Source organism: Papio anubis, chromosome 8 (genome assembly GCF_008728515.1).
Source record: "Papio anubis isolate 15944 chromosome 8, Panubis1.0, whole genome shotgun sequence".
Taxonomy (NCBI): domain Eukaryota; kingdom Metazoa; phylum Chordata; class Mammalia; order Primates; family Cercopithecidae; genus Papio; species Papio anubis.
In genome coordinates, this window is record NC_044983.1 from 126,210,335 (window position 1) to 126,236,905 (window position 26,571).

General features: G+C 39.3%; 1 protein-coding gene across 3 annotated transcripts in view; it reads right to left on the minus strand.

Moving 5' to 3' along the window:
- The window catches only part of ADCY8 (adenylate cyclase 8), a 265,567-nt gene that overhangs the window by 82,165 nt on the left and 156,831 nt on the right, over window positions 1-26,571 (minus strand). For 2 of the 3 annotated variants that reach the window (XM_021942625.2, XM_021942626.2), the window contains exons 8-9: window positions 20,463-20,660; window positions 3,605-3,705 (exon numbers count right to left, since the gene is read on the minus strand). In XM_021942625.2, the coding sequence (XP_021798317.1) occupies window positions 3,605-3,705; window positions 20,463-20,660 (299 nt within the window). The remainder of the gene's footprint in view (window positions 1-3,604; window positions 3,706-20,462; window positions 20,661-26,571) is intronic. The other variant, XM_009213592.4, reaches the window with a different exon arrangement.

A 26,571-nucleotide genomic window follows, 5' to 3' on the forward strand; every position in this document is an offset into this window, starting at 1 on the left:
TGCCCAACCCCCATTCACTTTTTTTCTTTGCATTTCAGTTAGGGAAGTTTCTATTGACATGTCTTCAAACTTACTGATTATTTCCTTGGCCTTTCTGAGCCTACTGATGAGCCTATTGAAGGCATTCATTATTTCTGTTAGGTGTTTTTAAATTTTTATCCTTTCCTTTTATTTCCTTTGATTCTCTCAGAGTTTCGATCTCTGTTTATATTGCCCATTTTTTTCTTGAACATTGTCTACTTCTATTAGAACCTTTAATATATTAATAATAGTTATTAAAAATTCCCTGTATGATAACTTTAACACTGTTATATCTGAGTTTGATTCTGATGATTTCTTTGTCTCTTCTTTTTTTTTTTGGTATGCCTTGTAATTTTCTGTTGAAAACTGTTCATATTGTATCAGGTAATATAAACTGAAGTAAATAGATATTTTCTGTGAGGATTTATATCACTCTGGCTGGGAGTTAAGCTATGTTTAAGGTTTGCTATAGCTGTATGTTCCAGTAGCTTCAAATTCCTCTAGAGTATTAGTTTCCCCCCTTGATGTGGGCTTCCCTATGTACTCTTCCTCAGAAAGAATCTGTGTCTTGCAGTTCTTTCAGCTGTTAGTATCCATGGTTAGTATACAGGGTCATTGTTGGTGTGACGTTAAGGTATGGGGAAGAAGGCTCTGTCAATCTTTTTAATTTTCTTTTTGACTTAAAAAATGATGTTCTTTCTTTCACTTTCTATATCTCTCTCTCTTTTTTTTTTTTTTTTTTTTTTGAGATGGAGTCTAGTTCTGTCACCCAGGCTGGAGTGGAGTGGCGCGATCTCAGCTTACTGCAAGCTCTGCCTCCCAGGTTCACGCCATTCTCCTGCCTCAGCCTCCCGAGTAGCTGGGACCACAGGTGCCTGCCACCATGCCCAGCTAATTTTTTATATTTTTAGTAGAGGTGGGGTTTCACCGTGTTAGCCAGGATGGTCTCAATCTCCTGACCTCATGATCCGCACCCCTCGGCCTCCCAAAGTGCTGGGATTAGAGGAGTGAGCTACCGCGCTCGGCCTCTATATCTCTTAAGTAAGTAATTTTTGCTGTGTTTATGTGCTGTATGTTCTCTTTTGCTGTCTTCATTTCTGAAATATATATAGTTTTAAATTTTTATGTATTTCCTGAGTTCTCTTTCCAAATGTCTAAGTTTTTCTAATTTTGGTTAGGTTGTTATTTCATGTCTTGAACCACATTAAGTGCTTCAGCTCCTTTTAAAAGAATAGGTTAAAGTTTTGATATATTTTGTGGGCAAGTCTTTCTGGAGTGCTTTCAATGACTACAAGAAGATTATTCTACTTGTTATTCTCTTATTTTTTATAATAGCTTGGTATAGGATTGCCATCAATATATTTTGTTGCTCATTTTTGTGTAAAACACTTCCCTGAACTTTTAGAAACAGCATGGTTCAGGATTGTTTGTTTATTTTTTTTTTAACTGTATAGAGCTTTCTCTTTGGTTGCTTTCATGTAGTGTTTCAAAACATGATAGCTAGAATCCCTTCCCACTTTAACCTGTATAGCCCTTATTGTAAGTGATTTTGATTTCACTCACACAGTTCCTTTCAGGGCTTTATCATGAGAGGGAGATTAGATGATCAGTTTCACGAGTTCATAGTGTCTTGATGGTTCCAGCTCTTCAGGCCTTTCAAAATGTTATTGGATTGAGCAAACTCCTTCCCACTTTCATTTGCTTTCTTAATTTGGCTCACAGCACTTCTCAGTGCATGTCTCCTGGCTATGTTGAGATAGATCCTTTTGTTGCCCGGTGTGACATGCCCAGTACTTCTTTCTGCTTTCTCCCATATAGGTACTGATATCACACACATTTTGGGGCCATTGGGGGATTGTTGCAACCCACTTCTATGTTGGAATGTTTGGTCTATCACCCTTTTTTGTTATAAATATAGTCTATGAGGTTTTGGTTTTGCTATCTAGTTTGTCAAATTTGTAAGAATTCTGAGACATTAAGAAATGTACCATCTGTGCCATCATCTTCCTGGAATCCCCTCTCTCTTTCTAATGCACCCTGCTAATTAGGGGGAAAGTCAAGCATGGCCAGCCCTTGCATATTAGTTATCTTGAACATCCTTCTTCCACAGCATCATGCTACAATCTTCCTAAAAATCTCCTGGGGTTCCTTCCTGCCCTCAGGATCAGTTCCAAAGTCTTTAACATAGTTATGAACATTGAACTTCTGCTGATTCTCTCCTTTTTCAGCCATAGTGTCTACTATACTCTTGCACAAGCCCTTTGCTATAGGCTCTCACATTTACTCACTATTCTATAAACACAAGGTCTTTCTCACTTGTATGAATTTGCCAGAGCAGTTTTCCAAATACAATAGTCTCCTACTTTTTTCTCTCTCATCTTACTCAACTCAAATCCTTTTCTGCAAATTTTTCCTTGAAGTCATGTGGTCAGAATGAATCACTGATTTTGATGCAAAGCAGTCTTGTAACCAAAAGCACCGACTCTGTCTCTGGGTTCAAATTTCAGCTCAGATATTACACAGACATGTGACCTGGGATAAATCCTCATCTACAAATGGGAATTGGAATGCTGCCTCACTCATCAGTTATTTTTGAGGCTTTTTGAGACAATCCATGTAAAAGATGTAGTACTTTCCTGGCATGTATAAGTGTTCAGTAACTGGGAGCCATTGTTAATGTCTTTGTCACCTACTAAATTATGTCTTAGAGGTTACAGAACCTCTTCTTCCAAAACTGTATCATCCTCAGGGGCTATAATGTTCCTTTGCCTGTATTAAGTATTTAAAAAATATTTGTTGATTTTTTAAAATCATGTGAAAGGGGAAAACTCATGGTAAGTATAGGGAGAAGGCAATTTAGCTGAGAAAAGAGGTAGGAGCTAGCTTATAGTTTAGAGGAGATGAAAAAGCATGGCTATTGGACTAATCCAGAACTAGCTTCAAATCCTGGCTAGAGCATCTATAACCTGGACAATATGTGTCTAATAGAGGGTTAAGAATCCAGGCTCTAGAGCTAGTCTTCCTGGGTTGAATCTAGGCAGTGACATCTTGGAATGATGAGATCTTACGGAATTTATTTCACTATTATGAACCTCAGTTTCCTCCTCTTTAAAGTGAGGATAATCATGGCACCTACCTCATGAGGTTGTCATGGGGATTCCAGAAGCTTTTGTATGTAAAGTATTTAGAACAGTGGCTGGCCACAAACAGGTGTTTGCATTATTATTAAAGTGTTGATTTTGCAGACCCAAGGACGTATGATGCTGTATCTGTGAATGAATTATACTAACAAAAGCACAAGTAAATGGTGATTGACGTTCTTATACTTATTTTCTGCATTCATGGGTGTCATGTCAAATAAGAGTGGGGCCTATTTTCATTTTGGTTGTTTTTATTAAGATTGGGAAAAAGATTATTATCTGGGCAGAGTTTTGAGACAGACATTGAAACAGTCAAACGTTTTGGTATGGGTCCTGGACTCAGTTATTTGAAATTCCGATCCTTTGAAAAGTCAGCTGGCTGACTCCAGGTGAGGAATCTCACAAAGATATTTCACCGGATCAATTAGTTCTTTCATATTTACCTTGAAGAAGGAAGCAAACTTTGTATTGCCGTGATAAATAGAAGAACGATAAACGCACAGACCAAGTTTGACTTGAACACTTCATCCCTCATTTGAGAATACTGTAATTAAAAAAACAGAGAATGAGTTACTTTGCAGCAGAGTTGGGTTTTGGAAGAATTAAGTTTTAGTGATATTTGGGGTTGAGGGAAACATCAAGAAGAAACAAGACAATTAGATTTTTTTAAAATTAAGAATAATTCATATCTTAATAAAACCTTCACAGAGCATTATCCCCATCCCTCCTGCCAACTTTCCAGTGAGAGCCCAGGAGTAAATACAGTGGGAGGGATACTTTGTATGAGCTTATCCAGTTCTTCCCCTCCCTCTGAACTAACATTATTTTAACAGAACAGAAGAGCGCACATCCATATATGTAGCAAATCAAATTCGCATTGACTTTCTTCATGAGTAAACTTAAGTCATTTAAGGATCTTGCACTGTTTTGTGTTAAGTTTGGGAACACAGGGAAATGTTTTACCAGGAAGTCTTTCTGCCTCCTTTTCTTATTAAAAATAAATTCTCAGGCTCTTAAAATAGAAAATAGCCTGAGAGATCTCCAGCTAGTGCAGCCCTTTCATTTCACAGAAGAGAAACCAAGACTAATAGACCAATATGCTTGATGCCCTTCTGTGTCTGCTCAAGGCAGCCCTGGGGAATGGTGGTAACTTTATTTTGATTATCCAGAGTACTCAGTAATTTCATTGTCTAGCTTTAAAAGCTTCTAGAAGGTCAGCACTCAATGCGTATTTGCCTTACTTCTGCCTAGACTCTTGAACCATCTTGGAGCTACTAAGCTGGGGAATATCTACTTCTTCCAGAAGGTGGGAAGTTTTTTAAACTGAAAAAGACCTTAGAATTAGCCTAAACCAAGCCCCACATTTGACTTTAATGAGAGAGAGGTCTAGTAGCCAGCAGGTTATTTTATTTTTGGGGGACAGAGAACTAAGTGTCACTTTGGAACTTTGTAATCCCTGGTTTGCATTTCATGGTTACTTCATACAGGAAGCTGGCAAATAGAGGTCTCACAACATCTTAGGCTCCATGTCCACAATACCAAGACAAGGTTTCAGTCAGGTCAAGAAATAGTAAAATCAGTCCAATCTGTTGTTGATATGGTGTTTGCAATCAACAGTTACATGATTTTTATTCTCTTCTGACTTCTTGGTGTGGTCTGGGTTTTAGACTGAACTCCGCTTCTCAGTGTCATAGCTAAGGTTTGGAGAATATCCTGCAGTTGTTGAGCTCTCTGGGTGAAGCACCATGCTGTTTAGAGACTGCACAGTTATTGCTTTTGCAGGGCAATGCTTTTTCTACTCTCCAGTATTAAGGCCTCTGTCCACTTGCTGACAACCTGCTTGTTATCTGGAGGGGAGCCAGGAACATGGCTCTGAAGAATCACTCTAAGTCATCCTCAATCCTGATAAAACCACAGAAAGCCTATATTATTAATAGTTATCAATGGTGCTACCCAAGAACAGGTCACAATCATAGAGGCCTACCCAGAGCAGCTCGAAAAGTTATTTAGCCACAAAACAGTTAATTCAAAGAAAGATAAATGTTTGAATTCCTTCTAACAACAAATTACAGAGGATCTAATTATTCTTTGTTGGCTTACTGGTTAATTTTTTTTTTTTTTGAGATGGAGTCTCGCTCTGTTGCCCAGGCTGTAGTGCAGTGGTGTAATCTTGGCTCACTGCAAGCTCCACCTCCCGGGTTCATGCTATTCTCCTGCCTCAGCCTCACGAGTAGCTAGCATTACAGGTGCCTACCACCACACCTGGCTACTTTTTTGTAATTTTAGTAGAGACGGGGTTTCACTGGATTAGCCAGGATGGTCTCGATCTCCTGACCTCATGATCTGCTTGCCTTGGCCTCCCAAAGTGCTAGGATTATAGGCATGAGCCACTGCGCTCGGCCATCTTACTGGTTAATTTTAAACCAGCATGATTGCATAGATTTGATAATGAACATTTAAAAACAGCAGTAATAATAATTTTAGTGTAGTTAATCAGTACACTAAAATTCCTCCTTTTCTTCTTCTTCTTTTTCTTTTTTTGAGATGGAATCTTGCTCTTGTCACCCAGGCTGGAGGGCAATGGCACGACCCCGGCTCACTGCAACCTCCGCCTCCTGGGTTCAAGTGATTTTCCTGCCTCAGCCTCCCAAATAGTTGGGATTACAGGCACCCACCACCACGCCTGGCTAATTTTTGTATTTCTAGTAGAGATGGGGTTTCACCATGTTGGCCAGGCTGGTCTCAAACTCCTGACCTCGTGATCCACCCACCTCGGCCTCCCAAAGTGCTGGGATTACAGGCATGAGCCACCGTGCCTGGCCCTTTTCTTCTTTTATGTCATCCATCATCATCATCATCATCATCATCATCATCATCACTTGTCATCATCACTATCATCATCACAGCATCTTGGACTTGTAATTGACCATTGCCTTCCCAATTCAGAAATCCGTTTCATAACATTCTTGATGTCTACTCAAAGGTCTGTTGATTATCATCCGATGACCTTCTCTGCTTTATCTGGGAAAGTGGGTTTCTTTTCTCTGGTCCTGAGCAGGGCATCTCAGGATTCCAAACACCCTCAACTTGAACACTCAGATCCTGAGCCTGAGAGCTCATTCCTTTGTAAAGGCTTCCTTTCCATTATTGACCCATGATCCTATGAAAAGATCCTTTCCTATAGATCCCAAGCCTGAGTCTCTGTGACTCCTTTCATGAATGTTTTTTACTGATGACTTAAAAAATGTCACATGATCATCATTTGTCCAGACTAAAGTTGCAGAAGATATTATATTTTCAATTTTCTTCAGATGGCAAATAGGGTGGAGACAAAGTATGAAGACTTACTTTGCTTTTAGATCTGTCATTATTTTATTGTGAGCAAAGCCAATTTCCTTGAACATCACTTTTCTCATCTGTCAAATGGGAACATTAATATAGTTCTTAAGTTTGGCATTAATGTAGTTCATAAGTTTGAAGCATTCTATTATTTTCCTGTTTGAACTTCAGTGCCTAGCATAGCCACATAAAAGAAGAATCTTATAATATTTGTGAAGTTGACATCATCAAATATAAAATACTGGGTTTCAGAATGTGGTGTATTGTTACTTTGGAAAAGCAAGGAGAGCAGGACTTCGAAAAGAAAATTCCTAATTGGCTCAAAATGGTAGAGTACTGAGATTGAGTAGTGATTCATTTCACTTCCTCCTGACTTGTAAAGGTCTGAACACTCTGGCTCATAGCTTTATTAAGTTAGTTGTGTGCTTATGCCTGCCAAAGTTAGAGACTCCTTGTCTCATCCCTATTCTGTCCTCACCTGACCCCACTTATCCTTTTATATCTCAGTTGTGAGCATGAACTAATCAAGAGGTAGATTAACTGGGTTTGAATCCCAGCTGTAACACCTATGGACAAAATCTTTAAGCTTTCTATGTCTTAGTTTCCTTATCTAGAAGATGGATATAATAATAGGAATTATCTCATAAGGGTTACTGGGAGAATGAAATGAGGTAATATGTATAAGATGCTTAGAACAGTGCCTTGCACATGATAACCCTATATAAATGTTACCTACTGTCAATCAATTAATTATACTTATTTTATTTCTATACTTTCATCTATGTGAACCTTGCCTTTTCAATGGTGTTGCCTTGCAGGATGCTGTCTTCTATTCCTCTGTACAGTATTGTACCTTGCACTCAGCAGTGACCCCAAAAGTGTTGTTGACCGATTTTTCCACCATGTTATAAAAGATTCTTCTAAAGAAATTATGATCTCATGTGTGTTTTTTTTTAACTCGGAAGAAGACTCCATTCTCATTATTCCCCTTGCTTCTTGAAAGATTACCCACCACCGGGTAGAATTCTTAACTTTTATAGGATGCTTAGGAAAAGTGTTCTTGGAAATGACCTGTGAACGCTTATAATTTACTGAGCCCTTGGTCTACAAGAGAACTTGGCAATCTCACACACACACACACACACACACACACACACACACACACACACACATATTTTTCAGATAAACTTGAGGATCAGAAATATGAAAGAGCTTGTCATGGTCAGTGGGTGGCAAAATTCAGACACTTGGAACAAATTACAAATACTTCCTTGGAGATCTTAGATTAGGATTTGGAATATTATTATTTCTCAATCTTTAGGGTCTTAGTTGATTCAAAAAAGGGTCAAAATCTAGGGTAAGGAATTTGAATAACAATGACTAATATCTAGTGCAAGGCTGGTACTGTGCTACACGCTTTACATGAATGTTCTCATTTAATTATTACAGGTCTTGTTTATCATATCCTCACTTTGTAGATAAAGAAACTGAGGATTTCAATACCTGAGCAACTCAATCACACCTTCACAGATTGCAAATAGAGAATCCAAAGAGCTTTGCTCAAGAATGCAGGGTCTCACTGGCTACTGCTTCCTTGCTGTTTTCAGAGTAAGGCTATCTTGTTCATAGATGCATGCTCAGACTTCTTGGGTATATTTCAGTGATGCAATTTATAATACAAAGAAAGGGAATGTATTAAAAATTTGAGCCTATGTAAATCTTGGTTAGAGTGAAAGTGAAGCATATGGGCAAAGAATGGATATTAGAAACAGCCTAAGAATTAGTTTAATAAAATGCCACTGCTATATTTTCTTGATTGATGAATGAATCCTCAGCACAATGCAATGCAAAATAATGAGCCCCTTTTTAGGCCAGGATGGGTGAACTGATAATAGGGAAGAAAACAAAAGATGGTAGATTTTACTTAAATGCAACAGAAGACGAGTGACCACAATCTTCAAATGATAAAGAAATCATTTCAAAAATGAAAATTCCTATTTGATTTGATGAAATTCAGACTCATTCCTTCTGAGGAAGTGGAGCAGGATAAACTTGTGTTTCATTTTGTTCATGTCTGGGGATTCTGGCCCTGAATTATCTTGAAAGACATATTCAGAAATGAAATCATAGTCATGAGGGTCAAGAGGTTTTTAGATCCACCACAAAGAAGCTGGGAAACCCGTCTGATCACAGCCAAAAAAAAAAAAAAAGAATCTATTTCAGATTCCTTATCCACAGAGAGATGATCAGGGAAGTTCCCTTACAGAGGTGATGGATAGTTTCCAGCCTTCCATGTTTCCATGCCTGGGATAGTCCTAAGAACTCTTCCTAGGTGAGGGGGAGGAAAACCACAGTGCTTTCCTAGACTTTCCATTTTGACTGTAAGCTAAAAGGCACTGAAAAATTCTTACGTTTCTATAAGATGTAGAAGATGCTTATAACTAAAATAATTATCTAGTTAATTGCCTGAACTATAACTGTACTCTGTCTTTTTTTTCTTTCTTTTCTTTTCTTTTTTTTTTTTTTTGAGACGGGGTTTCTTCATGTTGGTCAGGCTGGTCTCGAACTCCCAACCTCAGGTGATCTGCTTGCCTCAGCCTTCCAAAGTGCTGGGCTCACAGGCGTGAGCCACTGTGCCCAGCCACTCTGTCTTTGTATAAAAGATTGTAGGTGAGATTACAGAATCTTCTAGGTGGAGTGAATTGTAATTGTTATCTTGCTCCAACCTTTACTAATGCCAGTTTAACTCAGTAATGTCTCTCAGGTATGAGCCATTAACTCCTGCTTGAATATTTCCAGTGTTGGGGGAAATCAGCTCCTCACTTGGGAGCCCATTTCATCTTTGGATAAATTTAGTTTGATGAAAGAAAATTTTCTAGCACATCTTTTATTAGTGTATATTAATATATTTGTAAAAGAAAATTATCAACTGGGATAATCTGTTCATTTTGCTTTAGTGGATGAAGAAATTTAACCACTGTTCTGTTGTTAAATTCACGCATTCTGTAGCATGGCAGTAGCCTAGAGCATCCTTCAAATAGATCATTTGGACTGGAAGCAGTGGCTCATGCCTGTAATTCCAGGGCTTTGGGAGGCTGAGGTGGGTAGATCATCTGGGGTCAGGAGTTCGAGACCATCCTGGCCAACATGGTGAAACCCTGTCTCTACTAAAAATACAAAAATTAGCTGGGTGTGGTGGTGTGCACCTGTAGTCCCAGCTACTCGGGAGGATGAGGCAGAGAATCGCTTGAACCCAGGAGGTGGAGGTTGCATTGAGTCCGAGATGGCGCCACTGCACTTCAGCCTGGAAGACAAAGTGAGACACTGACTCTAACAAAACAAAACAAAACAAAACAAACAAATCTGGATAAAAGGCATAATTGCAATGAGACTAATTTTCAGCAATTTTTAAGTTTTGAAATAGGCCGTCTTCTCTATCTTGGTTCCTACATCAATAATATTGTCATTAAGAGCAATTCTATGAGTGACAGGTGAGTGTGCAGAATCTCTCACTGACATACTTCTTCCCAAGTAAACTGACCTTTGAACAAATGTGGATTTAATCATGTTAAGTTGACTCACAAGGAAACACACTAACATGTATTTAAGATTGACGGGCTCAGAAGTGCAAGGCTGGGAGAACACCTGCCCAGGGTGACAGAAGACCCCAGGGTGGTAATACATTTCCTAACGTTATGCTCTTCCTTGGTAGTGGGGTTAGACTGGGCACATGAGAATTTCAAGAAGAACTTTTAAAAACTTTCCAAACCACCGTTCTTCCAGCTCACTCTCCCCCAAATCTTCCATCCTTGGGAGGAAGAACTCTTCATTTCTTGAGTGGTCCAGCCCCCCACCCCCACCCCCAGCCATGGAGAAGCCAAAAGAGTGGTAACTATTGCTATATTCTTTACCTAGAAGTCCCTGGTTGTAGATGATAATGATGTCTACACATGAAGCATTAAAATTGCTTCAGTGATCAGGTCAATGGCCTCATAATTCTGTAATTCTACATTACACCATTATAGGTGAAATTGGAATTCCTGACTCAGAAAATGCTGGCTTTATGGGACAGGAGCTAATTGGTCTGATTAAAAAATACACACGAAATGGCACTTGATATCGTTTGATTACCTAGAGGGTGGTAGAAACAGCTGTAATTTTGCAACATAATATCAAGACAATAAAGGAGTCTTATAAGGCTACTGTCCTGACTAAGGGATGGATTTCTTCCCTAAGCCTCTTTGAAACCTGTCCTTCATATCTGAAGGAGGAGGCCAAGGTATTCATACTATGTTGGGACTTACTAGAGTGGTAAAAACTCAAGAGGAGCCTGATGCTATAACAGAATAAATCTTTAAAAACTATTTTAATAATAAGATCTTGAAAATGACTAGGAGATACGTGATTTAGAAAGATGAAAGGGAAAAGCTGAGACCATTTGGTTCATGCTCCATGTTCCCATTTCTGCTCATCTAAATAAGACATGGAGTGGTTCAACAAATTCTGAATGTCTCCAAGACAAAAATGCGCATTTTGCTTATTAGCTAATTCCAGAGTCCAACATCCTAACCCATCAGAAAATACATTCGTTTGCTTAGCCTTCTTTTCTTTGCCCAGATTTCTCCTTTATTGTTTTATTCTGATCATTACAACTCCAATATAAGTTGATGTGATGAAGTAAGAAACATTTTAGAGTTTATGATGTATTTTTCTTGAAGTTTTTAAAGCCTCCATTTAACTTTGATTTTCTTTATAAATGACAGAAAAAACTGAGAGACATTCTGGACACAGCTAAGAACCAACTGTACTCAGCCAAATAATTATCTAAAGATTCTCTTGTGTGGCAAATCCTTGGTTTTATGTGGCTGCTAACGGAAAAAAGTAACATTAAATGAATGTTTTTGAAAATACTCAGCACAGAACTTGGTTCATAGTAAGCACTATTTACAATAACTATCATAATATGAAACTGGCAAAAGCTTAGTTGTGTGTAACAAATGAAGCTCATTCAATTTTAGTTTTGTTTAATATGAATTTGATCTTTTTTTTTTTTTTTTTTTGGAGATGGAGTCTTGCTCTGTCACCCAGGCTAGAGTGCAGTGGTGTGATCTCAGTTCATTGCAACCTCTGCCTCCCAGGTTCAAGTGATTCTTGTGCCTCAGCCTCCTGAGTAGCTGGGATTACAGGTGCATGCCACTACACCTGGCTAATTTTTGTATTTTTAGTAGAGGCAGGGTTTTGCCATGTTGGCCAGGCTGGTCTCGAACTCTTGACTTCAAGTGATCCACCCTCCTCAGCCTCCCAAAATGCTAGGATTACAGGCGTAAGCGACCACTCCCGGCCGGGTTTGATCATTCCATGAGGCTATTTCTGGCTTTGTCTTCTCTTGAGCTATTTTGTCACGAAACTACCTCCTTGATGCTCAAGCTAATCAGCCATTTTTGGGAAACACAGTTCAAGGGTGGTTCAAGGACTCATCATTCCTTCTCCCACTGGCCTAAGAGAAAAAGTGTTTCACGTGTTCATGTATTCACTTATTTGATTCTTACATGTTCATGGATAGCTAGGGTGATAGAGTTGCCTTCGTTTTCAGGTTACCTTTATCAAGATTATGTCTGTTGCCAGAAACATGAGGTGGATTATTTGTATATGTGTGTGCCTACATGTGTGTACATGTGTGGATATTTGTGTGTGGGAGGGATATTTGTTTGTGGGAGGGGAATGAATAGAGGATAAAAGAAATGTTCATGGTTTTAACGGTTTTTTGTTTTGTTTTGTTTTTGCCTCTAAGATGTATTTGCCATAAGCATTATTGTATAACTCCTCCCTTGCAACCCCCTGGCTGCATCCTTCATGAATTTCAAACTATATGAAAATCAGGTGCTTAGAAGAAAGACAGGATTTTTCAAGGTGTGGCAGAAGTAGTAGAATAGCTTGGGAGTCACAGTGAACTCTATTTGAATCCCCACTCTGCTGCCTTCTATTACTGTGGGTCTTGGAAAAGCTGTTCAAACTCTCTGAGACACCCTTACCTGCCAAATAGTACAATTAGTACCTCCATAAAGGACATTGTGACACTTAAGTAAAATGAGGCAAAACATTTAAAATAGTCATGATATGGTAGTAAGTGATCAACAAATATCAGTTTCCTTGTCACATTGCTGCCTCAGTTGCAATTCATTGCAGCCTCCAAGGCACTTAAGCATTACCTGCATTTCATCTGCACCACCTTGCAAAGTGGCCATTATCATGCCCAGTGTTAGGATGGGAAGTTCCCAGATCACAAGTCAGAGTGTAAGTTCCCAGGGCACAGAAGCTGTGGCTTTATGTCTTCCTATATCATCTCAGTATAAGATGCCCAATGGAGTGGACACAAACGGAATCCAAACCAAGTAGACTGAATGCTCTGAGCTGTTCCTGATGGACTTCCCAATAATCAACAGCACAAATGCTCTGAGCTCTATTGGATGCACTCCCCAAGAATCACTAGAGTGAATACTCTGAGCCATGCCTGATGGACTCTCAAGGAATCACAAGAAGTGTGGACAGAAAGACAATCTTTTGCAGGAGCACAAAGAAACCCATGCGTGAAATATCTAATCCTCAGCTGGCTTGTCCTCACAGGAAGAAAAGCATGGCCTTTGGGAATGATCAAACACCAATCATCCTTGAAGACAGAAACAGAAACAACCTTTCTTACCTTTTTTTTTTTTTTTAAATAATGATAATAAGGATCTTAGAATAATCAAATCATTTAGAGAAAAGACAAGCAAATGACACCTACAAATTTAAACACATCTCAGAGGCCAAGGTGGTCACTGCTTGTGCTCCTGTGATCCTGGGAGATTGATGGAAGCACCTCTTCCAATGAGTTACAAGGCTGTACTTGCTTAGATTAATGAAGGGTGGAACCCTGGTACCCTGGAATACAAGACACATTAAGATTGGCCCTTCCCACCACCATTTTCAATGAAGTACTGTTATTATTTATTTATTTACTATTTATTTATTTATTTATTTTAGAAAAAGCTCTAGGAGAAGCGTGAGATTTATCTTAAAAAGGGTCTTGCCTTGTGCAGGTTTGGGTTGGCAGAGGATTAATTAGAAAGACAAGGGAAAAGAAAGACTATTGCATTTATCCAAACTTCTGTTATATGAATATTGTGCCATTTAATTTTCACGACAACCCCTAAGGGCAGACAATCATACTCATTTCAATGAGATCAAGCCCCTTGCTTCGTATCACCCAACCAGTAACTGGTTGGAACTGGGTTCAAGTCAGGCAGTCTATGTTCTTTCCTCTGTCTTTCAGCAAAGACTAAATACTGGTGAGCAAAATAAGGATTTTATATATGTGTGTGGGTATCCGTTTGAGTGACAGAAAGATATCAACTTGTCATTACCCATTATTGATCAGTAAACTAATCAACTGTCCTTTATGCCCACTTCTATTTCCAAAGTGGGACTTGAACTGAGGTCTAGTCGATTCCAAATACTGTGGCCCTGAAGCCATTATTAGCCTCATGGAGCCATCTCCTCTAGATTTGTTAAAAGCTATATTACCCTTGAATGAGGATCTGGGGACTTTTGATGTAAGCTGATCTCTGAAGACATGAGACAAGTGACCAGCCTGAGTCTCACGCTCAATCAAGGAGGACAGAGAAAGATGGCCAACAACCTAGAATAACAAAATCCAAAAAAGAATGTCTACCAAAATGCAGGTCTTCTTGCCAAATCAGAATCTTGGGGGCAGAGTGATGGGATGGTACCTGCATTTCAAACGAGATCCCCAGATGATTCTTAAGTTTGAAAGCTCTTAGCCTGAGATGAAAAGAGTTTTAGTACATAAATTTGTCATAAGGACAAAGGATGCCTTTTCTCGAAACAATTAAGAATCAAGAGGAAAAATATCAGCATTAAAAGAAGGAAGGAACTTTAATCTTCCTTGATATGGCTTGATTATAACACTTTACCCACAAAAATGCCCATATCCAAAGCATAGTTACCCAATCAATTTTGAAGTATATATTAAACATATCTTAATCTTTATTCAAGATGAGGAAGTCACCTTATTCTAAGGTGATAACATTTTTGTTTGTTTGTTTTTGTTTTTTTGAGACGGAGTCTCGCTCTGTCACCCAGGCTAGAGTGCAGTGGCCCGATCTCAGCTCACTGCAAGCTCCGCCTCCCGGGTTTATGCCATTCTCCTGCCTCAGCCTCCCGAGTAGCTGGGACTACAGGCGCCCGCCACCTCGCCCGGCTAGTTTTTTGTATTTTTTAGTAGAGACGGGGTTTCACCGGGTTAGCCAGGATGGTCTCGATCTCCTGACCTCGTGATCCGCCTGTCTCGGCCTCCCAAAGTGCTGGGATTACAGGCTTGAGCCACCGCGCACGGCCTAACATTGTTTTTTGAACACTTAGCTTAATGAAATAATTCCAAATAAGTGTTCCTATGTTATTAAGCTCCCCTAAGATGCTAAAGGTTTTGGGCTGGCTACTCTGCCTTGGAAACATCCATAAGTAAATGTAATTAATTGTCTTCCTATCCTAAGCCTAATTCAGTGTCCTTTCCCAGAAGAGAAGTGAGGACCAGAGGCTGAGAAACATCACCTTCTTGTAAGTGCTCTGAAAATGGAAGGGCCCAAGATAGGTGATCCCACAAAAGGTTAAGTTCCTCAGTGTGTAAAGAAGGCTCACAAATCAAAAAGACAAAGGTGAGCACTGCAATAATAGATGGGCGATGAAGACAAATGTGTAAATCATACCATTAAGGTATGAGAAACGTGCAAGTCACAAAAGGAGAAATATAAAGGCCAAAATATGTACTGACAACCCTTCAACTGCAATAATAATTTTAAAAATAAAAACAGAAATGCCAGGCTGGTGCTGCTTTTTACTTCTTATCAAATTGACAGTTTTTTAAAAAGTGTAAGCCCAATTTTTGAAGGCAATTTCAAAATGACTATTAAATATTTTTAAATGTGAATTCTCTTTCACCCACCCCTAGGATTTTATCCTAAAAAATAAATAAGCAAAAATGCATAACTTAATTATGAGAATAGTCATTACAACACAATTTGTAATTTATAACAGTGAAAAACTTTTTTAAAAAGCCTGAAATGGTTAAAATGTGCAATGAGATAGTATGTAAATACTAAAATCACTGTGTAATTGAAGATTTAATTATGGGGAAAAAAGCTCAAGCAAAGAATGTTTAGCACTATGTTACAATGCCCTGTGCATATAGTGGTCTATTTTTATAAAAGTTGTTGATATGGTTTGGTTCTGTGTCCCCACTCAAATCTCATCTTGTAGCTCCCATAATTCTCACATGTTGTGGGAGGGACCAGTGGGAGATGACTGAATCATGGGGGTGGGTCTTTCCTGTGCTGTTCTCATGATAGTGAATGGGTCTCATGAGATATAATGGTTTTTAAAATGGGAGTTTCCCTGCACAAGCTCTCTCTTTGCCTGATGCCAGCCACGTAAGATGTGACTTGCTCCTCCTTCACCTTCCACCATGATTGTGAGGCCTCCCCAGCCATGTGGAACTGTAAGTCCAATAAACCTCTTTCTTTTGTAAGTTGCCCCATCTTAGGTATGTCTTTTCCAGCAGCATGAAAATGGACAAATATGGTTGTGTACGTAAGTCTGTAGATTCACACTCATGTAAGACCAGAATGACAGATGCCAGAATGGTAACAGTGGTTACCCTGGGTTGAAAGATCCAAACAGATTTCATTTTTTTCTTTTTTGCCTTATACTTAGTATCAACTTTTATTAGTGAAAATGCATTCTTCTATTAATAAGAAAGTATCAAATAGGAATGCTCAATAAGGAAATACCAATATGATTGGTAGCATCTGACAGACACATTATGTTTTCTACATCTCTTTACCATAGTTCTGATTTGTGCTTGCCCATGAGATCTGTAAGGCCACTTAGGAAATATTTAGCCTGACTAAAGAAGGGCAAAGGATTCATCTGTGAAATGTGGGAGGAGCTGAGGAAGGCCTTTGGCAACTGGAATAGGTCCCCTCTCCACTATCCAGAGGTCTGCTTAGAAAGTCCTGATGATTGGCTGGGTAGTGAAGGAAGCTGTTGAGTCACTAATTCTAACCTGGCTGAGGCCCAAGCCTTGGGTCACATGACCTGTTACATATCATCCACACTGGGTGATTTTTGAGAGTGAAGGGAGGTGATACTAATTTCACATTGTAAAAATAGGCATCTACTACTCTCCCAGGCAAACCAGGACATATGGCCACCATGGTCATAGGAAATTCATAGATTTATAGCATTATCTACTGAAGTGGTCAGGAGCTGTCCAATGTCCTCATTTCACAGATAAAGAATCCAAGGACTAGAGAAGGAAAGATGTGTTTGCTAAGCTACATGAGTCATGAGCACACTGTTCTGAAGCTTAACTCAAAAGACTCCTGTGAGGGAGCAGGGAGTGAGCCACCTTTGAAATTCCACGTCAGGGAGTACACAGAACTTTTATTCTCTGCTGAAACTCCACTGAAAAGAGTCACATCAAAATTGACCCATGCCTTTCGGCTCTTAGAGTTCACAAAAAATATCCTGATAACAGCTACAGGGGGTGAGGCAGTCTTATCTAACCTTCTTAAACTGAGTCTTTATTCATTTCCTTATTCATTCAACAAGTATTTATGCAATACCATGAAGTATATAAAAGTCCTGTTTCACATAGTGTTGTGGATAAGTATGCCAATTATTATAGGCAAATGTGACCAGGGAATGTCTGAATGATATTTCTATACATTTCAATGGAGCTTTGTTCATTTCAGTGTTTAAACATTTCAGTGTTCTCATAAAGGTGGAAAGGCAAACGCGTTCCCTTATTCATGTATCTTCTTATTGTTCAAACAGAATAAAGCTTTTTCTTTCCTACAAAGATTGCAAAGGAACAATTATTTCCATTTCCATTTTTCCTTTCAGAAAACATACTTTTATGGTCCAGGCTTGTTCCCAAGAAGAAGGGTAGGGCAGTGGGAACAGAAGAGGCTTTAGAATCATAAATATTGTATGTATTTTTAAAATTCTAAGATATATATTCTTACTAAAAATGTACAATTTTCCTTAAAATGTGCACTTTAACATCTCTGAAATCAGCATGCACCTTATTATCAAGGGAATCCTAAAATCTTGAGTTCCTTCCAGGGAGGTTTGCAATTGCTTCTGTGGTCACCAGGTGGCAATATTAACCCAGGATCATTTTAAATTAAATTCTCTGATAATTTTTTTTTTTTTGTCCACATTCTAAGTGTAAATCCATGCAGCAAACCTATGCTGATTCCATTTTGGAGTTTAAATTCTTGAGGAGCTTCTTCCCTTTATTTAATCAATACCAGGATATAGGCATGTGGGTTTCCTCACTGCCCTTGCCTAAGGGGAATGTCCTACCAGCCTCAGCTCCCCCCACATCCTTACCCTGAGGGTGTAAGCCCAGTTTATTAGTGTGTGTTTCCTCTTAGAAACTCATATTGAGTTTCTTTTTCCTTTCTGAGTGCTGTATAGAAAATAGAGCATCTCACAGTTGATGACACCTTAGCGTGAATGAAATATGGTAGCTGGATTTTGAGATCTAAGATCTCTACTTAACCTCTTGGCAGTTTAGTTTTCTCTTCTGTAAGTGGAATAGTAAACTGACATATCTAACAGCAAGCACAGAGGAACTGCATATTAATGCTATTTTCTGATTCTGGAATCCTATGTGTTTGAAAGCCTTGTTTTAATTTTGTTATGGCTCTAGAACGCTTTCCTACTTAGCCTCTCCTGTAAACTCCCTCTCTATGCCTCCCACTGCATCCAAAGTTTGACAAAAGGAAAATGAAGACAGAACAGTGTTGTCTTCTTCGTACGAAACCCTGGGAAATGAAGTCCTGGGAACTCCTAGCAGAGGCAGCATAGTCAACAGAAAAGAGCAGTGGCTATGGCATCATGGTGGGCGCAGATTCCAGTCCCTTTCTGACAGTTTGACTTTGGGAAAACTTCATAATAATTTCTCCATGTCTCCTTTCATCAAGTATAAAATGAGGTTCATAATAACATCTACTTTATATTACTGTTGTTGTCAGTTGATTTATGCAGGCAGCCTAGAAATAGTGCCTGGTACTTGGTAAATACCCAATGAATGTTACTTGTGATATATTCTCTGCTCAGCAGTAACACAGTCCCTAGAGATGATCTCAGAGCAAGAGTCAATGAAGAATATCTCTGTGACAGAAGAGAAGTGATCGTTTTCTGATATGTGCTGTTGCCGTCACCACTGGGGAACCCATGTAATGCTTAGCACAGCTTAGGTGGTCTGTGGCTAAACTGTCAATGGGCAAGTCCCATGTTTGTTCAGGGTGCTGTCCTTTGGCTCTTCTAGAAGAATCTTCCCTGGTCACAGAAATCAACCTCAGGCATGCTGTGCCTCCCTTAGGTCCATTTCTGGTCCAATACCAGATGGCTGCAGATGAAATGTGAATGCTATTAAATAAAACACACTAGAAACTATCTGCAGTATGCAGGGGTTAGGTTATTAGTAAGACAAGTACGTCTTTAGCAAAAATAAATAAAAGCGTTTTGTATAGCTCTGGACACAGGCATTTACACAAGCTAATTGAGAAGATTCTTTGTAAAGCCATCAGCTCTTCATCCTAGCTTCTTCAATGCAGTAACCAGGAAAGAAAATGCATTTATTTGGTCCTTAAGCCCTTAATCATATGATGAATAAGAGAAGTGTGTCTGTTATTTTTTTTGTGGGGGGTTGAGGGAGGCAAATGTTTCTTTTCCTTTTGTTTTGTTAGTACATAGACACAATCCATCTCAAATTGGGAACTGTAGGTGAAGGTATTAATTTTGGAGTCTGCAATCCTGAGGTAGTTATCAAAGAAGCTCATTGGGAATGGTGTATGTGCACAGAATTGTGAATTCTCTGAACTAAGGAAAGCAAATCTCCCAGGCAGCTGAACAAACTTACAAAAAAATTGCTCACTGGAGCTTTACAGAGTATTGAATCAAACTCCAGAAATTTGCTTGTAGATTCCCTGCTGTTCCTGCCTGAGGCTCCTGCAGATGCCAGGCACCTCTTGTGCTCAGTCAAGGAAGGTCTGTCAGCTTCCATCAGCGCAAAGGAGCAACCCAGTTAAGCAGGGTCGGCACCCCATCTGCCCACTCCCCTCTCCAGTTCAAAACTGAGGTGGGGGAGGGGAATGGAAAAGTCATCATTAATATGATGATAGCTGCCATCCTTGAACACTTTACCTAATCAAGGTATTCCCCTGAAGACTGCCATATTAACTGTGAGGTAGGTGCCTTCATTTTCCTCATCGTACAGAGAGGAACTCATGCTTGGAGAGGTTACTTTACTTATCTAAGGTCACACAGCAAGAAAGTGGCAGAGGTGGAATTCAAATTTGACTCCAAATCCACAACCCATCTTCTTTCTACTAGGCCTAGGTCAGAGGACTCTGAGGCAGCAGACAACTGGGAAAACAGGAGAATAGATATCTAAAGTCTAAGAAAGACAGTGTTTATCACTGATGCTTACATCAAGTTATTGGGTGCCTTCATTATTATGTTAAAATGGTTGCAGCTGATGTGAATTCATCTAAAAGCAAAGGTAAGTGGCTGTTAATGCCACTTGGCTTAATCTCAAAGTGGAAGAAACCCTTTTGATGCTTACTGAGTTAAAGGAGGTTTTGTTCTTTGAGTCCTCTTTTCCTTAAAGAGCAAGCTGATGCTCTCTTAATCTAACTTGCATCTCCTTTCATGGCCTTCAGTCTACTCATGATTTTCAAGGAGAAAGATAAAAGACACTACCAAACCAAACCAAACCAAAGCAAACAAACAAAGAAACCAAAACCACAGCCCCTGGGCTCTCTCTCCAGTCCCATGAACATTTACAACAATTAACTCAGAAAAAGAGCCACTGTGTAGACCCAGCTCTACCTTGTGCTCCAGGCTGGAGTCTTTAAACATCAGTGAGAATGGCTTGATATGCTCTCTTCTCAATTTATCGCCACTCCGCAAGTCGATGGTATGTTCTATTCTCTTGTTAATTTCCTCAGGCCCAGACTGGACATGCAAAGCTTGTGCAAGATGGTTTGGAAGCAGATTTATTGAATTTCTTGTTAGGGCAGCCAGAGTCTAGGGGGAAAGCACATGCAAACACAATAAACCTGCTAGTCCCCTTTAGATAAAAAAGAAATGCAATGTTTTTAGATCATGTTGCATTGCAAACAGTAATAGCATTCCATGCAGTTGTATTCAGTGAAACCTACAGAAGTTGATCTGATAGCATTTGGTGCAGAGAAATACAACCTGGCAAAATATCACATCCAGAGGGACACTTCCCTTTTCTCTATGTAGGCACACTGAATTCCTTTGGTTGAGGTATTTGGAGAGTTGTTGGCTTAGAAATGTTAATCAAGACCCTTTCTCTAACCAGGCACAACCTGGGTATGAGAGAAAGAGAACCAAAAAAATAACGGAAAGTAAATATATATTAAAAGTCCACAAAAATGATCATCTCCAACTGAGTAGATTCCACATTTTCGTGTGACCTTTCATTTAATGGTGGTGGAGAGTCTTGGGATCTTACGGCTTGCATTTTTTTTTTAGCATCACTCATAGAAAGACAGCCAAATGTGCCAGGATCTGCTCCTTAAACTTGACAAAGATTGTTAAATTTTTTACTTTGTTAATATGTCCCTCCCTCAGCATAGGCCATTATATATCTATATATTCATATAGATATATGTGTGTAATTTCTTTTGGGTAAAAAATGCAAGTAAGTTGCAGCCTCCCACCATTTCACAGGGTTACACAGCATGAGACGGGGAAAGGCATAACCACCATGGTTGGTCACTGGATATGGATACATGGATGCAGAAACTGCATTGGCTTACAAAGACACACCAGGTTTGGCAGGGAGACCTTTTCTCCTGGTGATTTAGCAGCCATGATAAGATTAACTGGCTGGATCTAGCCAAATGCAGTGTTCACTCACAGCACCAATTTAAGGCAGCTTCTTAGATTAAAAAAAAAAAAAAAGTGTGAGTTGGACCTGAAGGGATATAGGGATAAGGAAGCTCAACCCATCCTTCCAACAGATTTTCTTGAGGGAAAGTAGAGGATGCCACGCATCTGTAGAGTGAGTAAAGAAGTGAAAATTCTCTGCCTCTATACACACTCACTGCATTTGCTTTTCTCTGCCAGCTTCTCAGCTTGGCTATGTTTAGAACACAGGCTAGACGAAGATAAGATTATAGAGTCATCAAATGGCAGCCTGTGAGAGGTGACATAGGACCTTGCAGATCCTCTTGCCAAACCTTCAGATATGGATGAGCCTCAGAGAGACTTGCCCATTTGCTGCCAAGCCAGATCTGCTGACTCCAGGACCACAGCTGGAGTCAGGAGCTTTGACCTCTGTGAAGCCATCCAGCCCACCCCATAAGGATTCTCCCTATGGTGTTGTTGAACCCTTCATTTTAACCTTCATGAAGATAATCAATGTAACATAAATTCAAAGCCTCTAAAGCATTCTATAGCAGGGCTCATCATGGCTTGAATTTACTGAAACCCTCTTCTCCAGCCCTAGAATAAAGAATAGAGCTGCATGTGCTAACACGAGAAAGCAAAATATATGCGCTTAGGGCACTGAAGCATGTAATTTCAGCTCTGAGTACTAAGGAGACTACTACAGCGAAAAAAATAGATGTTAGGGGGAGGCATGTTAGGAGAAGGGCTGGAGCAGAGACAAGGAAGCAAGAACCAATGTTCCAGATAATTGAACAGCAGGATACATGTGGGGCCAGAGAGTTTAGCCCCTGGAATTAAATGCCATTAGTACAGCATCCCAGAAAGCAAAGGAAGCTGAACTGTCGGCCACTTGGTGGATTTCCCATTGGTTTTTTGGGCAGAAGTGTTTTTCCTATGGCATGGAACATGATAAAACTCCATTTTCCATCTTGGAGAGAAGATGGAAATGACAGTCCAGCTGTCCTTGTCTGACCATACATTCTGACCTTGGGATGCCAGGGTGCCCTTGTAAGTGCTTGGAACTGGGTCTAACAGCTGGAGATGAAATCTGCTACATCTAAGCACATTCACAGTTAGGCATCTCTCACTGTCTGATATTTTTATTTGTATATGGTTTTCCTTCTATGAACTAAATTGAGCTTATCCACTCTACCAGTGCCTTATGCCTTCAGTGACTCTAAGACTTTTGGATTTCACAGAGGAGGGAAGTTTCAAAAAATGGTTTGGGGACTAATTTGTTTAAATTACAGTAGCAGCAGCAGCAGCAGCAGCAGTAGCAACAGCAATAGGAACTACAGCTCTTTAATGTGACCATTATGTAATAGAAGAAAGGGCATTTTTTTTTCCTCAACAGGAATGATGCAATCTCAGAATAAAAGACAGTCCTTTACATTGAATACATTTAGTTAGTTTAATAAATAACTATCTACTTTGTTCTTATTTTTCTCCTATTGATGTAAACTGGTGAAAATGTTAGCAGGAACCGATACTGGTATGTAGAGGACATTTGGAAATTAGGAATAGACATTGCTTCCTGGTTGCCTGTGCTGTATTCAGCTGTCCATTCAGAGAAGGATTCTGCTGCCATTTGCCACTTCTGTAGGACAGAGACCAATGGAATCTCCTCTTTTTGAAGCTCCCCTGCTCCTCTCCACATTCTATTGGCTGTCTATGTGGTTGCTTCAAATGAGAGAGAAATTTAGAGTCATTCTTCTTTCTTTCATCACCCCCACCAAGTTATGGGTAATAGTTGGGAGGGAGCTCCTTTCATCAAAATGTCAACAATGTGGGGGAGAATTCTCTTCTTGCCCATGTAGTTATTTTCATTCTTTGCAAGTGTTTTCCTAGCATTTTATGCAGGTAGTCAATTTTCAGCGGTATTTTTTTCTAATAATTTCCTCTGTCAATTACATTTGACAATTACATGTGCTGTTTGGCCAGCAACCTCTCTAGCACCTACCTCACTTCTTAGGGGTATATGTGCCTAAGGGAAGACCATCATTAACTCAAGATGGCAAGCAAATTGAAACTAGAAAGGGACATCAGGAAATCATCTGCTTTCATTTAATTCCCAGTACACTGAAAAGCATACATGTCTTTGGGGGTGACTATGATTTGGGATCATCTGTGATACCCCTCTATCTCATTAGTCATTCGTAATGACCACTAAGACGTCACCTTCAGTGGGATAATGTTACCAACATAAAAAATCCATACACTGATATATTCACAGTGATTCATTTGTAGTCAGTAGTGGAGACAGGTATAACTTGCCTTATTTGTCTATTTGGAGTCATTAGAGTCATACTGGAATGAGCTATTTTTAATAGAATAAGGCTTTCTCTTTTTAAGACTTACAGCACCAGTGTGAGCTAGACTGAGATCATGTTTAAAAATAGCATAAGCTTCCAAATAATGATTCCAGTATTAAATTGACCTCCAAAATGTTGAGACGGTTCTTTCACATAAACACCTTAAACAATTGGCTAAAGAATAGGACAAACAAATGGATGAAATGGAAGAAAATGGAAAGTCCATAATACTTGACTATAATATAATATATATATATATAATTGAATACATATATTTGAATGTATGCTTCAATGTATGATTGAAGTATATATTGTATTTATATATATGTATGTGTATACTTAGCTTGTGTTTTTGATATTTGAGATTTGATATTTGAGATTGGAGCAGCAATATAATATAATGTTATAAATGATGTTATAAATAAATAATGCTATTCATTTACTTTAGCTGGTGCTTAGATATTTGGCAGGTCAGGTTGGAGCAGCATGGCAGAGTTTGCAGCTGAGATGTCCTCTCACGACTGAGTTTTTTCCCAAAAAGATGTTGAAGCCCGTAGTAGATTTATCCTAATGGAGATTGGTGCTCTCCTCAGGTATTCCCATAAATGTTTCCTCCCTCACAGGTGCTTGAGACAGATCAAAGTGCAAATGATCTGAGCTGAGTCTCTGATGCTAGACAGTTTGGGGGTTCTGGTGAAAATTATGAGAGGGTCAGGTAGCCCTTTGTAAATTGCATTTGAACGGGTTGGAGGAAGTCATGAATCCTCTTAAGCTCATCATTTGGTTTATGATCAGAACACTCTTCTTTAGGACTTGTCTCTTATCTGTGTTCCTAGTAAAATCCTACTTTTTTTGCAGATCCTATCACTTCATGGGTGGTCACAAAATTTGGTATTCATTCACCAGTTTGTCACGGCAAATAATTCTTCCCAGCAAGATTGCAGGATGAAGGTGTACTGTCTAGAAACATCCAGTTTTGTTGAGTCAAAACCATTTTAGGTCTTAGGGATCATATACTCAAATCTCAAAAGACCCTGTAAAGCATCCTTATAGACACTGCAAATCAGCTTACATAGTTACAATACTGGAGTGATCTAATTCATTGTTAGATCCTCCTAATTCACTCTTTCTCAAAAATGTGTTTCAAGAAACACAAGAATGATGAGAAGCTTCATTACAAAATGGTTCTGTGGACCAATCAGTTTAGAAAATGTAGATCCATTATTTGTTTACTGCCATTTCTCCTTACCTTAATTTTGTCTCTTTTGTTCGTTTCTTTGTCCCCAAGGCCTATGACAAAGCTTGACACTTTGTAGTCACTTAAATACTTTGTAACCACAATAAATGTGTTTACTGCATGAAAAATTTCTTATATCTTCCTATCTCAATATACTTTACTGAGATAAAGGCACTGATAAGTTCTGCAGAAATAAGACTTTTAAACTCTGCATCTTCCAAACTTTTTTGACCACAAATCCCCCTTTTCTTGAATTGCCTCTATATGTTTCATGGAATGTTGTTTGGGAAACCGTGCTTTAAAGTTCTTCCATGCCATTATTCACAATTTCCACACACTGGACCTGTTTCTGATCTCTGAACAAGGTCTATATCCATCTCTCTCCATGTGGCTGCTTTCCAGTGTCCTTAGCTTTCTTCACTAGGCACAGGAAATTTATTTTCCCAATTGTTCCATAGGTGACATAGTTTCTACATATTGCACAATTCTTAGTTTGTCCATGCCTTGTGGGGACTACTTCACAGAGTACCAGACCCAATGCATGTGGTATCTGACCTTGTGGTGGAGTCTGGGCACCTGACATAATCTGACCTATTAAGTAATTACTCATATTATACATGAAAACATGTAGCATCTAGGCATGTATCCTACTGCTACTTTAAAAAACAAATAAGACATCACGTCCTCCAGGAAGCCTACTCTGAGGCTGCAATTGTCCTTATCACAATTACTATGATTCATTATAATTGCCTAATTAGGTGATTGTTTCTCTAGACTATGATCTCCTTGAGGCCAGGCACTGTGTTTTATCTATAACTGAGTCTCCAGTCCCTGGTATATTTGCTAGGTTCATAATAAGTGTATATGAAAAGAAGGAATGAATGAATGGATAGATGAAAGGCCAAGTGCCTCTAGAAGAAGATTGTCCCCAGGGCAGTGTTTCTGGTCTTTAGCTGCAAAAGTCCCTTTAGTTTTTTTCTGTTCTCTCCCAAATGGACTTCAAATTTTGGAAAGATTCTGTTTCCATACTGTATTAAATAAGAAGTAGTTTATTTTCCTGCGATTTGATGAAATGCCTAGTTTTTCTCTAGCATGAGATAAAAGGCACTACCAGTGCAGTTAATATTCCAGCAAGAGCAAGGACCTTTAAAGGCAGCCTAATGATGCTTGCCAATATGAGGTTTTATTCAGACTTTTGGAATCCAGAGAATGTCACTCCCATTACTACCTGCCAGTGCTGGCTGCTAGAGCACACCAGAGACCACAGGCTGGCAAGTGGTAACCGTGAGCCTTTTCTGGGACCAGCACCTGGGCTAACTTCAGTTTGTGTGTTCTCCATGAGCCAGCTGGTGGAAGGAGGTTAAGGTCATTAGTGAAAGCACTTTATTCCTTATTAGCTCCCTGACAAGGCACATGTGGTAGTCTTCGGATTTAGCTCTAGTGGTTGTGACTGAGGTCTCACAGAGTG